The 13,441-nt window shown below is 43.0% G+C and overlaps 1 protein-coding gene across 2 annotated transcripts in view; it reads left to right on the top strand.

Annotated features, from left to right (window-relative positions):
* PRKDC (protein kinase, DNA-activated, catalytic subunit) overlaps window positions 1–13,441 on the top strand; it is a 683,602-nt gene that overhangs the window by 302,150 nt on the left and 368,011 nt on the right. For both annotated transcript variants that reach the window (XM_029591248.1, XM_029591249.1), the window contains exons 34-36: window positions 8,965–9,097; window positions 10,602–10,760; window positions 12,838–13,041. In XM_029591248.1, the coding sequence (XP_029447108.1) occupies window positions 8,965–9,097; window positions 10,602–10,760; window positions 12,838–13,041 (496 nt within the window). The remainder of the gene's footprint in view (window positions 1–8,964; window positions 9,098–10,601; window positions 10,761–12,837; window positions 13,042–13,441) is intronic.

The raw sequence follows: 13,441 nt of genomic DNA, 5'->3' as shown, positions 1-13,441 counted from the left end.
TTGTACCCTGCCCTGAAAGCAGGAAGGGCAGGTAATAATTTTAAACAAATAAATTCCTCTGCTGCAATTCCGAGCTGTTGCTTGCTGTCAGGGGGTGGGAACTCCACCAGTGTGTCACTCCTGCACTCCGATTACAGGTTTCTTACTGGTGGGGTGGGAATCCCGCCAGCATGTCATTCTTACGCCGTGGTTAGTACATAATATAAATTTTAGAGAGAGAGGCGGGCTGGAATAACTTATATAGATGACTTTGCAGCATTTCCCCATTCTCCCTCCTGCTTTTCCTATGTTTCTGTCATTATTATTTGGTTCCTTCACCATACAGTCATATTGAGAGTCACTACAAAGTATTTTTCCCTGATCCCAGGATTCAGTTGCCTGATGAGCAGACAGCCTTAATCAGAAGTCCAGGAAGTAAATATAAAATGCTGTGCTAACATTTCTAAGTGCCCACGTCCTCAAAACTTTATTACCTAACTGGCCTCTACAGTGTCAATGCCATGTGTTTCCATTGTATACTTAGATGGCTTTCAGACTTAAATAGTGCAAAGGTTTGCTTTTGGTAAACAAAAGCACCTCAGTAACTGTCTACGTAATTTGTACAAATATCCCAAATCATACTTTTATATGAAATGTGTTTACTAGGTCCCCATTGCTGTGGGTCTTCTGTGCTTGATCCATGTGTACTGCTTTTGTCTTCACTAACTGCATCACAATGCTCTTCTATGACTTCTCTGCTGCTTTTGTAAAGAGATGCTTTCTTCTGATGTTCCTAAAACTACTTCCCTTCATCCTCATATTAAAGCCCATTACTGTAGAATTGCTTTGCCTTTAAAAAGTTATAATGAAAAGTTCACATCATATTAACAACACCACATATTGTTGCCACTTAGTGCTTAAACTTGGACTCAATGGATGATAAAATTCATTTAGAAATAATGTGGCCTTCAGAAGGGGATTATGGTAGCTGCTTGTTCCCTGTACGTACCCAAATCAGTCCAGACAGAGCCTCCTGTCCAGCAGATGGAGACAGACAAAAACTGAAAGGGTATCCTATATCAGGACAGAGCCTACCCTGCATCCCTTCAGTATTTGTCTTCTCCAGCAGATGCAGGCAGCTGAACCTGCTGTTCCCTTTCTTCCTTAGTTTTCCATTTCCCTGTGGGGATTTTCTCTCAAAGTTTGGCAAGATCAAGCTGGTGGTCCAGTCACTTCCCCTCTCTGGCTGCCTTGAACCAGAGACGGAAAACCGCGGGAACGGCGGGCATTTTGGGAGCCAGTTTCTCTTCTGACTCGGGGCTGCAGGAAGGAGGGGAGCCTGATTCGCATATTTCTCCCCCTGCTTAAGTCCAGTGCATCCCCCAGAGGAGATCCTTGACCCTCCCTCTCCCCCCCCCCCCCCCCCCTGCTTCCCGGGAAGTCTAGGCCTCTGTTTTCTACAGATTTTGTGCTTTTAATGCACAAATCTTATCTGGTTAGCCTGCAGGAAGAGGATGACCTCCCTCCAGGTCACCCCCCCTTGCTAAAATTCCTTGGATACCCACTCTGCAGCCTCCTGCCGTGCCAGATGGGCAGGGTTCCATCAGGGTGGTGCCGAGGGTCCCTTCCCCCCCCCCCCCCCCCCCACGGACCCCTTTTCAGCCATTCAAGATCCTGATTTGCCGCTCCCAGGTCCTCCACTCGAGGGTGACAACCCGCGAGTGCTCCGTTTGTTTTAAGGGGAAGAGCTGGACCCACTCATTCCCTTTATTTTGCAGGAGCTGGGGATTGAGGTGCCACCTGAGGATACGATTACAGCCTCTGTGCCAGCTAACGTGGACCTGGTCCTGGCGGGACTTAGGGCTCCTCCATGTACATTCCTGTTCCATCCTATGCACAAGTTGCTGCTCCTTCGGGAATGAGAGTCTCCCAAGGTGGGGCTTCGAGTAGGTAGGACAATGGACAAGCTCTATCCCTTCCCTGATGACTACTTAGAGATGCTTAAATTTCCCAAAGTGGATTCCTCTGTCTCCGCTGTTACCAAACACACTACCATCCCGGTGGTGGGAACCACGGCTTTGAAGAATGTTCAGGACCGCAAGCTCGAGCTTTATCTTAAGCGCATCTTTGAGGTCCTGGCCTTAGGAGTCCGGGTGACAATCTGCAGCAGTCTCATGCAGCGCGCAAGCCTCAGGTGGGTTCAACAATTGCTCAGCACCCAGGACCTCCTGTCTGCAGAGGAGGAGCAGGCAGAAAGGCTAGAGGCGGCAGTGGCAAATGAGGCTGATGCCCTTTACGATTTGCTACGAGTGCAGGCCAGGGCTATGGCTTCTGCAGTGTCATCCAGATGTCTCCTCTAGCTCTGCAATTGGGCTGCGATTTCCTCCTCCAAGTCGGTTGGGCACGCTCCCCTTCAAGGGTAAGTTGCTTTTTGGTGAGGACCTTGAACAGCTTATTAAATCCTTGGGAGAGAACAAGGTTTATAAGCTGCCGAAGGACCGCCTGAAGCAGGCTAAATCTCTTTTTTTTCCCTTCGCGCTCTCGCTTTAGAGGTCAGCGTCTATATAATAGCAGAGTGTGGGGATCCTTTCCTAGTGGTACCTCCTCCAGATGCCAGTCCTGGTCTCATTCCTTTCGTGGCTGCCGTCCCTTCCAGGATGCCAACCCACAGCACTTGACCACAAAGTCCTCTCCACAATGAGCTGCAGCCAGCCCATTCCTCCGTTCCAAACTTAGGTGGACGGCTGTCCCTGTTTCTTGAGGAATGGGTCAAGATTACAACAGATCAGTGGGTCCTAGAGGTGATAGAGAAAGGTTATGCATTCGAATTTGCTCGGGACCTACTGGATCTTCACATAATCTCTCCCTGCAGAAGCCGAAAGTGGCCAGCGGTCGACCAGACTCTTGGCAGGCCTCAAGAGCTCGGTGCCATAGTTCCAGTCCCGGTGGAGGAACAAGGGTCCGGCCAGTATGCCATCTATTTCGTAGTTCCCAAAAAAGATGGTTTGTTCCGTCCAATCCTGGATTTCAAGCCAGTCAACCGAGCTCTCAAGGTTCCCCATTTTCGAATGGAGACCCTGAGGGCGGTGAAAGTGGTGGTTCGCTCGAGCGAATATCTGGCTTCCCTCGACTTAACGGAGGCTTACCTGCACATCCCGATACACCGCGACCATCAGAAGTATCTCCAGTTCAATGTTCTGGCACAACACTTCCAGTTCCGGGTGCTCCCGTTCGGCCTCGCCACCACACCACGCACCTTTACCAAGGTCATGGTGGCAGCTGCTTTCTGGCGGGAAGGAATCCTGGTCCATCCTTACCTGGACGATTGGCTCATCTGAGCCAAGTCAGCAACTCTCTGCAGGTTGGCGGTCGACAGTCTTGGCCTTCCTATCCTCCCTTGCTAGAGACATAAAGTTCCTGGATATAATAAATGATTGCTTCATGGAGCAATTAGTTCAAGAACCAACAAGAGAGGGAGCTATTTTAGATTTAATTCTTAGTGGAACGCAGGATTTGGTGAGAGAGGTAACGGTAGTGGGGCCACTTGGCAACAGTGATCATAACATGATCAAATTTAAACTAATAACTGGAAGGGGGACAATAAGTAAATCTGCAGCTCTAACACTAAATTTTCAAAAGAGAAACTTTGATAAAATGAGGAAAATAGTCAGAAGAAAACTGAAAGGTGCAGCTGAAAAGGTTAAAAGTGTTCAACAGGCTTGGACATTGTTTAAAAATACAATCCTAGAGGTGCAGTCCATATGTATTCCACGCATTAAGAAAGGTGGAAGGAAGGCAAAACGATTACCGTTATGGTTAAAAGGTGAGGTGAAAGAGGCTATTTTAGCCAAAAAAAAATCCTTCAAAAATTGGAAGAAGGATCCATCTGAAGAAAATAGGATAAAACATAAGCATTGTTGTTAAGTGTAAAACATTGATGAGACAGGTGAAGAGAGAATTTGAAATGAAGTTGGCCATAGAGGCAAAAACTCATAATAAAAACTTTTTAAAATATATCCAAAGCAAGAAACCTGTGAGGGAGTTGGTTGGGCCATTAGATGACCGAGGGGTTAAGGGGGCTATTAGGGAAGATAAGGCCATTGCAGAAAGACTAAATGAATTCTTTGCCTCCGTGTTTACTAATGAGGATGTTGGGGAGACACCAGTTCCGGAGATGGTTTCCAGGGGGTGATGAGTCAAACGAACTGAACGAAATCACTGTGAACCTGGAAGATGTAGGAGACCAGATTGACAAACTAAAGAGTAGCAAATCACCTGGACCGGATGGTATGCATCCTAGGGTACTGAAGGAACTCGAAATTTCTGATCTATTAGTTAAAATTTGTAACCTATCATTAAAATCATCCATTGTACCTGAAGACTGGAGGGTGGCCAATGTAACCCCAATATTAAAAAAAGGCTCCAGGGGCAATCCGGGTAACTATAGACCAGTGAGCCTGACTTCAGTGCTGGGAAAAATAGTGGAAACTATTCTCAAGATCAAAATCGTACACAGTCAACATGGATTTACCCAAGGGAAATCTTGCCTGACAATCTGCTTCATTTTTTTGAAGGGGTTAATAAACATGTGGATAAAGGTGAAGCTGTAGATGTTGTGTATTTGGATTTTCAGAAGGCGTTTGATAAAATCCCTCATGAGAGGCTTCTACGAAAACTAAAAAGTCATGGGATAGGAAGTGATTTCATTTCGTGGATTACAAACTGGTTAAAAAACAGGAAACAGAGAGTAGGATTAAATGGTCAGTTTTCTCAGTGGAAAAGGGTAAACAGTAGAGTGCCTCAGGGATCTGTACTTGGATCGGTGCTTTTCATTATATATATATATATATATATAAATGATCTGGAAAGGAATACAACAAGTGAGGTTATCAAATTTGCGGATGATACAAAATTATTCAGAGTAGTTAAATCACAAGCAGACTGTGATACATTACAGGAGGACCTTGCAAGACTGGAAGGTTGGGCATCCAAATGGCAGATGAAATTTAATGTGGACAAGTGCAAGATGTTACACATAGGGAAAAATAACCCTTGCTGTAGTTACACGATGTTAGGTTCCATATTAGGAGCTACCACCCAGGAAAAAGGTGTCATAGTGGATAATACTTTAAAATCGTCGGCTCAGTGTGCTGCAGCAGTCAAAAAAGCAAACAGAATGTTAGGAATTATTAGGAAGGGAATGGTTAATAGAACGGAATATGTCATAATTCCTCTATATCGCTCCATGGTGAGGCCGCACCTTGAATACTGTGTACAATTCTGGTCGCCGCATCTCAAAAAAGATATAGTTGCGATGGAGAAGGTACAGAGAAGCGCAACCAAAATGATAAAGGGGATGGAACAGCTCCCCTATGAGGAAAGGCTGAAGAGGTTAGGGCTGTTCAGCTTGGAGAACAGACGGCTGAGGGGGGATATGATAGAGGTCTTTAAGATCATGAGAGGTCTTGAACGAGTAGATGTGACTCTGTTATTTACACTTTCGAATAATAGAAGGACTAGGGGGCATTCCATTAAGCTAGCAAGTAGTACATTTAAAATTAATTGGAGAAAGTTCTTTTTCACTCAACGCACAATTAAACTCTGGAATTTGATGCCAGAAGATGTGGTTAGTGCAGTTAGTATAGCTGTGTTTAAAAAAGGATTGGATAAGTTCTTGGAGGAGAAGTCCATTACCTGCTATTAATTAAGTTGGCTTAGATAATAACCACTACTATTACTAGCAACGGTAACATGGAATAGACTTAGTTTATGGGTACTTGCCAGGTTCTTATGGCCTGGATTGGCCACTGTTGGAAACAGGATGCTGGGCTTGAAGGACCCTTGGTCTGACCCAGTATGGCATGTTCTTATGCTCTCCCGCTGGAAGCCGGTGTCGGAGCAGTTTCGGGCGACCCTCCTTCTCTCTACCATCGCCGATATGAAGTGGTGGCTCTCGCTCACTCACCTGAAGGGGATGCCCCTACAGACTCCTCACTGGATCATTGTTACGATGGATGCCAGCCGCTCGGCTGGGTAGCTGTGTATCAAACTCAGTCTACGCAGGGATACTGGTCCCCTGCCCAATCCTGCTGCAGGTCAGAGCTGTCCGTCTGGCACTCAAAGTTTTTCTTCCTCTGATCCGTTGCAAGACTGTGCGGGTACTCTCGGACAATGCCACCACAGTAGCCTATATCAATTGGCAGGGGGGCACCAGAAAGTCACCTGGTGGCTCTGGAGGCCAGCAAGCTGTTCGCCTGGGCGGAGCATCACCTGGATTGCTTAGCAGCTTCCCACATTGCGGGGAAGGAAAATGTTCAAGCGATTTCCTCAGTTGGCAGCGACTGGACCCTGGAGAGTGGGAGTTGTCGGACGGAGCAATGGAGTTGATTGTCCGCAGGTGGGTTTCTTCTCCCCACTTAGACCTGATGGCTACTTTGAACAATACAAAAGCTCCCAGATCCTTCAGCCGCAGAAGGGAGCACTGCTCAGAAGGAATGGATGTCTTGGTTCTTCCCTGGCCTCATAACGTTCTCCTGTACGTCTTCCCTCCTTAGCCTCTGGTGGGAAAAGTACTCAGAAGAATAGAACATCGGGGACCCGTCATTCTCGTGGCACTTGAGTGGCCCCGCAAGCCATGGTTCGCAGATCTGGTGAACCTCAGGACGGACGGTCCTCTTCGTCTCGGCCATCTGCCATGCCTTCTCCGACAGGGTCCAGTATTTTTCGATCAGGCGTATCGCTTCTGACTAGCGGGTCTGACTTTTCAACGGTGGCGACTAAGAAAGAAGGGATATAAAGAGGAGGTTATAGCCACTCTGTTGCGTGCCTGTAAGCCCTCTACCTCTCTCGCTTACATCCGGGTTTGGAGAGTTTTTGAGACTGTGTGTGCTGAGTCCGGAGTGTCGGCACGCAATGCTCCAGTCTCCCGTCCTCTCTTTTCTCCAGAATGGCCTTTCCAAGGGCTGTCTTTCAACTCTTTACAGGTACAGGTCTCCACTCTTGGGTCCCTCTTAGGCACTATCGATGGTTACTCTGTGGCAGCTCATCTGGATAATGTTCGGTTCCTCAAGGGGGCCAAGCATTTGAATCCGCCGGTCCGACCTACTTGTCCTTCATGGAGCCTTAACTTGGTGCTTCGGGTCCTTTGTGAGGCACCCTTTGAACCCCTCCAACAGGTCACGCTTAAGAATCTAACTCTTAAGGCAGTTTTTCTCGTTTCTATCTGCTCCGCCAGGAGGGTGTCAGAGTTCCAAGCGTTGTCTTGTAGGGAGCCCTTTCTCTGTTTTTCTGATTCAGGGGTCTCCCTTAAGACTACCGTCGTTCTTACCAAAGGTTGTTTCTTCCTTTCATGTCAGTCAATCTTTGAACTTCCTGCTTTCTCTCCAGAGGACATTGCGAGCACACCTGGTGGTGACCTGCGGTGCCTTGATGTGAAGCGGATACTGCTGCGATACTTGCAGGTTACAAATGAGTTTTGGGTCTCTGATCATCTATTTGTCTTATGGAGTGGACCAAATAGAGGGAACAAGGTTTCTAAGGCTACAATTGCTCGCTGGCTAAAGGAGGCGATTGCATCGGCATACGTCTGTTGGGGGCCGGGCAGTTCCGGAGGGCTTAAAGGCCCATTCTTTCCATTCAGTCTACTTCTTGGATGGAGAGTCAGTCTGTCTCTCCGCAGTAAATTTGCAGAGCAGCTACATGGAAGTTTCTGCACAAATTTGCTCATCATTATCGCCTTGATGTACAGGCGCCAGTTTTTGGCTCCTTTGGGAGGCAAGTGCTTCGAGTGGGACTGTCTCAGTCCCACCCTGTTTAAGGAAGCTTTGGTACATCCCACTGTCTGGACTAATCAGGGTATGTACAGGGAAAGGAAAATTTGTCCTTACCTGCTAATTTTTGTTCCTGTAGTACCACGGATCAGCCCAGACTTCCTCCCATTACTGTCTGGTATGCCCGCTCGAAGTTCTTTTCTTTGCTGTTATTGGATGCCTCGACTTTCTATCATAATTTTAAGGCACTGGAAGCATCTCCTAGATGAATATGGATATATATGTAAGAGTGTATGTTTATAAACAGAGTTTTTCGAATTGTTTCAAATTGTTTGAATTATCAGTTCCTCCTTGTTGCTTGCTTGATCTTCGATTGGTTATATTTCTATTTATCTGCTTTGATAATGTTTATACTGAAGGAATGCAGGGTAGGCTCTGTCCTGATATAGGAAACCCTTTCAGTTTTTGTCTGTCTCCATCTGCTGGACAGGAAGCTCAACCCACTGTCTGGACTGATGCGTGGTACTACAGGAACGAAAATTAGCAGGTAAGGATCAATTTTCCTTTGACTTTTGACCTTTTGAAAATCATGAGGCCAATATTCAATAAGCCTGGGAGCAGACAAGTTATCCAACTAAAAGTAACTGGATAATTTGTTCAGGAGACGAACGTCCTGCTGGATGTACTTCCCTAAACTTATTAAGCTACGTGTAGCCAGATAACTTCAAAACCTAACCATCTATGTTTGAATATAGCCAGGTAGGGTTTTAAATTACCGGCCTTGTGTGGCTAAATAATTTGCTACTAGCTGGATATCTTGAAAGATATCCGGTTAAATAGTGCTGTCAAAATTTTAAAATAGTCACTTGTGGGCCAGCGTCCCGGTTTCCACCCCCCTTCCTCAATATGTTCAAATTGGCCCCAACATTCTGAGCATTGCCAACTGCCAACCTAACCAAGCTCCCACCAAAGAGGAAAATTTGTTAGGTGGGGCTCGCAGATCTCCCAAAGCCCTCTTTCCCTGTGTTAAAATGTTCAAATGCTGCCCTTCCTCCCCACCCTCTATCTACCCGCACCCACTGTAAACCATACTCCACACTCTCTACCCCACCCGAAGCCCAAAAACTTTATAGAGGCAACAGGTTGTTTGATTTTATTATATTGACCACATAACCAGGAATATATTTTCTGTTTTGTCTCTCTTGTATGTTGTCAGGATTAAAGAGCTTTGTGATGTTGATCTGTATAACCAAGATGCTAGAAATTATCATGCTAGAATAGAATCTACCTTGTCTGCCTGCAAGCAGCTACATAAAGCTGGCCTATTGAATTCAGTACTACAATCTCAGGTAAATTTCTACGTGGCAAATACTTAGTGCTATTGCTTGCATCATTAAGGAAACATACTAAAAAAAAAACCAGTTAAGATGTATTACTTATTAAGGTGTAAGATAAAAGTAAAATCTACTGTAGATGTTGACCACAAACCCACTTCACTGAAAGTACTAACTGATTGCTTATGGGCATGCAAATGGCAGATGAAATTTAATGTGGGCAAGTGCGAAGTGATACACTTAGGGAAGAGTAACCCAAATTATAGCTACACAATGCAAGCTTCCACATTAGGAGTCACTATTCAGGAAAAGGATTTAGGCGTCGTCCTTGATAATACATTGAAATCTTCTGCTGAGTGTGCAGCAACAGTCAAGAAAGCAAATAGAATGCTAATTATTATTAGTAAAGGAATGGAGAACAAAACAGAGAATATCATAATGCCTTTTTATTGCTCCATGGTGCAACCTCATCTTGAATACTGTGTGCAGTTCCGGTCACAACATTTCAAAAAAAGATATAGCAGAATTAGAAAAGGTACAGAGAAGGGCAATGAAAATGATAAAGGGGATGGAATGATTCCCCTAAGAAAAGACTAAAGCATTTAGGACTCCTTCAGCTTGGAGAAGAGACCGCTGAGTGGAGATATGATAGGGGTCTTTAAATTAATGGGTGGAGTGGAATGAGTAAACATTAATGGGTTGTTTACTTTCAAAGAGTACAAACACCAGGGAACACAATGAAGTTACTAGGTGTTATATTTAAAACTAATAAAAGAAAATATTTTTTTACTCAATTCATAATTAAGCTCTGAAATTCATTGCCAGAGGATGTGGTGAAAGCTATTAGTGTAGCTGCATTTAAAAAAAGATTTGGACAAGTTCCTGGAGGAAAAGTCTTAAACCATTAAGGTGGAGTTACAGAAATCCACTGCTTGTCCCTGAGATAAGCAACTTGAAATCTCTCTAAACCTTGGGATCCTGCTCACTCCAAGGAATGACTAGGTGTGTGCACATTTTTTTTTTTTATGTGAGCAACAATTGTTTTTAAACCAACATTTTTTAGCACTAGTATTAACATTCCATTTCTGTATATAGCACAAAGGAAAATGTATGTGAGCAATGCTCTGAAATGTATGAGCAATTGCTTATATGCTCAGCTTATTGGGGACTGTGCTGCCAGGTACTTGTGATTTGGATTGGCCACTATTGGAAACAGGATACTGGGCTTGATGGATCTTTGGACTAACCCATATGGCAAGTCCTTTGTTCTTATTGGAATAAAAAGAAGAATTGTGTTACTTCCAGTTAATTTAGAAAAGTATATTACAGATAGAAAAATGTTGATTAAGATTTCAAGATTATTATGAGAAATTTAGCTGTAGTATCATGAAAAGCACTTTGGGAAATTGTGGAGAGATTGTTTTTGGGAGATGAGGATATAATTGTATTTTATATTTTATTTACTATAATCTCACAATTTAAAAAGTGAAATTTGCTATGAGTTGATTTTATTTTTCAGGCTGTAAGTCTCCAGTGCACAGTTGGCTCAAAGCTTCTTTCAGTTGTATACAAAGGCATTGCACGAGGAGATGAAAGGAAATCGCTTCCATCACTGGACATCAGCAGTAAGCGACTTGCTGATGGACTGCTCCAGCTGGCCTTTGATTTAGGAGGACAAGTAAGAAGGCATCTGAAAATACTGTGGATTTAATCCATATCACTTGTTTTTTTTTCACTGTAGTGACAAGTACATTGAGGTTTTGCTAAAAATTTACTACAGCTCTTGGGGTTTAGATTGAGAATAACCAGTTGATTGCTTGAGCCTCTCAGGTTGCTTTGATTCTCACATCAGTCTTTGTTAATGGTGCCCTCTGTTGCTAAAATATCCAACAAAGGATGCACAATATTTAACTGTTTAACGCCATTGTTTTGGAATTCAGTTTTACATGAATTAAGAAGCAAGACAAATTCTGCGCACTTTAGGGAAAGCCAAAGCATGGCATTTTGGTCAAGCTTTCCCGAGTCGAACTCTTCAATGTGGTACATTTTTAAAGCAGTGGGATTGAGCTGAGGATGCAGAATTGCAATTTTTTTTATGTTTTTGTTTGTTATATAATATTCGTGATTTTTATTTTAGTATTGCTTGTTTTATTTTTACTTATTGTTGTACCCTGCCTTGATGTATTGAAGGAAAGACAAGTTATCAAATATTGGTAAATAATATTTCTCAATATTTATTCATTTATTTTTATTGGTAGACCTTTAATTGGCAAACTAGTAAAAAGATCAAATAATTAAGGGATGGGCAGTAAAGTTCAAAGCTGTTCTTGATATATGTTTTAATTTCACTTTCAATAAGAATTTTATTAAAGTGGAAAACTCCCTCAACCCTGCCTTACTGAGTCAATGGCTTTTAGATTTTCTTTTAAGTTAAATTAAATTATACTATATAAATTGAGACTCCTCATATTGGATTGGTAGATGAGTCTATTATGAGGCTGAACTTAATATTCTCTGGTAGAGACATTTTCCTTGTGATTGGATAAATAGAAGTAAAGAAAATGCTCTGATCTTAAAGCGGCAGTCACTTTCTAGTGGCAAAATTAAAGATAAAATATAAAATTTAATTTTGGGATCCATTTTATATCCTTCCAGTGTTAGCTGTATAGATCTCAAACTTAATCTTTCTGAACTGTTGAGGATACAAGCATATTTTTATGATACATGTGTAGTAGACAAAACATTTCACCTTCTGACTTTTGACTTGCTGTTAGGTAAGTAACCAATATTGTATGTTGAGTTGGAACACAGTAGTGATTTGGTTGTAGGAAGTGATCTGATGTCACATTGCATGACCTTTAACTTAGTTTCTCACACCTAGACCATCCTTTTACATTTTAGTTTATATAAAACTTGATTGAAACTGCTTTAACAGTATGTGCCCAGATGCCTGGAATAGCCCACCAGCACAGACAGTATTAGTACCCAAAACTGTGACAAAATTTAAAATTTCTTGGGATAGACACAGAGCATAGTGGTGAGACAGAAGAAATGAGGAAAGGAACGTGAGTGTATATTAAGTTATGGAATTCTGGTGTGTTGGGAGGGAAGCCAAAGGTCAGCTGCGTTGAACTTGCAAAAATGCGAGGGTGTTGCATTACATGTGGGACTTGCAGGAAACAAAAAAGGAAGATGACAAGGCTTGAAATAACCTACCAGCAGAGGTGCTGGAGGGCCAGCACCTTAACAGGATTTAAATCTTCATGGGATAGATATAGAGGGCAACATTAAGAACAGGGTTTGAGAGTGGATAAAAGACATAGGTGGAGCTAGTGTTGGTTTAAATATAGGAATTTGTATATTCATTTACCTAAAGTATTAGAACAGTGTTTCCCAACCCTCTCCTGGAAGCACATCTAATCAGTCAGATTTTCAGAATATTTATAATGAATATGCATGAGATAGATTTGCATACATTGGACACCTGGGTATGCAAATCTATCTCATGCATATTCGCTGCGGCAATCCTAAAGCACAACTGGGATAGCTGTGCCTCCAGGAGACGATGAGAAACAAGGTAACAGAGAACCAGAGAGGAAGATGATATATTTTATTGTATGTTTATCTAATGCTATAAACTGCTTGGAGCTTTCTTTGGATACAGCTATCAGTATAAATGGAAGTAGAAAATTGGGCAGGCTGGATGGGCCAATTGATATTTATCTGCATCTACTATGTTATGTCTGTTCCCACAGTGCGAAGAGTTGGTGAGTCTCTTGTTAAATACAGTGATGTTATCTGTGCCGCTTTCCGGAATGTCACAGAGAAATTTAATAAACTTCTCCCATGGAGAATATTTCTACAGACTGTTTTCAGAAACCATCAATGCGGAATTGCTGAAAAGCTTAGACACTGCCATACTGCAACTCATGAAATCTTCTGTTGACAATCCCAAAATGGTATGTGGTGTTATCTAATATGTACACAATGTTTTGTACAGAACCTGTACATATAAGGGTGTCATTTTAATAAATCAAATATCAGGTGAACTCCTGACCATGAAGAGCATGTAGTAAATTTCCATACATATATTTTGGTCCATGTGTATGTCCTGGTCAGTAATTGTGTGAAGGCATTGCTTGCTCCTCCTGGAAGAAGTTAATGGCATGGACACTTGCTGATTGGTTGTATAAGATGTAGCATTAGAGGAGACTTCCAACTGAATTTTGCAACCACAGGAGGTTGGTGCAGTGCATGCCTGATTTACAGGCTGATGCAATATAGTGTGCTTAGCTGAGCGCATGCTTTACACACGCTTTACGCATGTCCATAACCCCTTATGCAATAAAGGGATTAGCG

This window comes from Rhinatrema bivittatum, chromosome 2 (assembly GCF_901001135.1).
Source record: "Rhinatrema bivittatum chromosome 2, aRhiBiv1.1, whole genome shotgun sequence".
Taxonomy (NCBI): Eukaryota; Metazoa; Chordata; class Amphibia; order Gymnophiona; family Rhinatrematidae; genus Rhinatrema; species Rhinatrema bivittatum.
The sequence above is the reverse complement of the archived record's forward strand: the minus strand, read 5'-3'. Positions and strand labels throughout refer to the sequence as shown.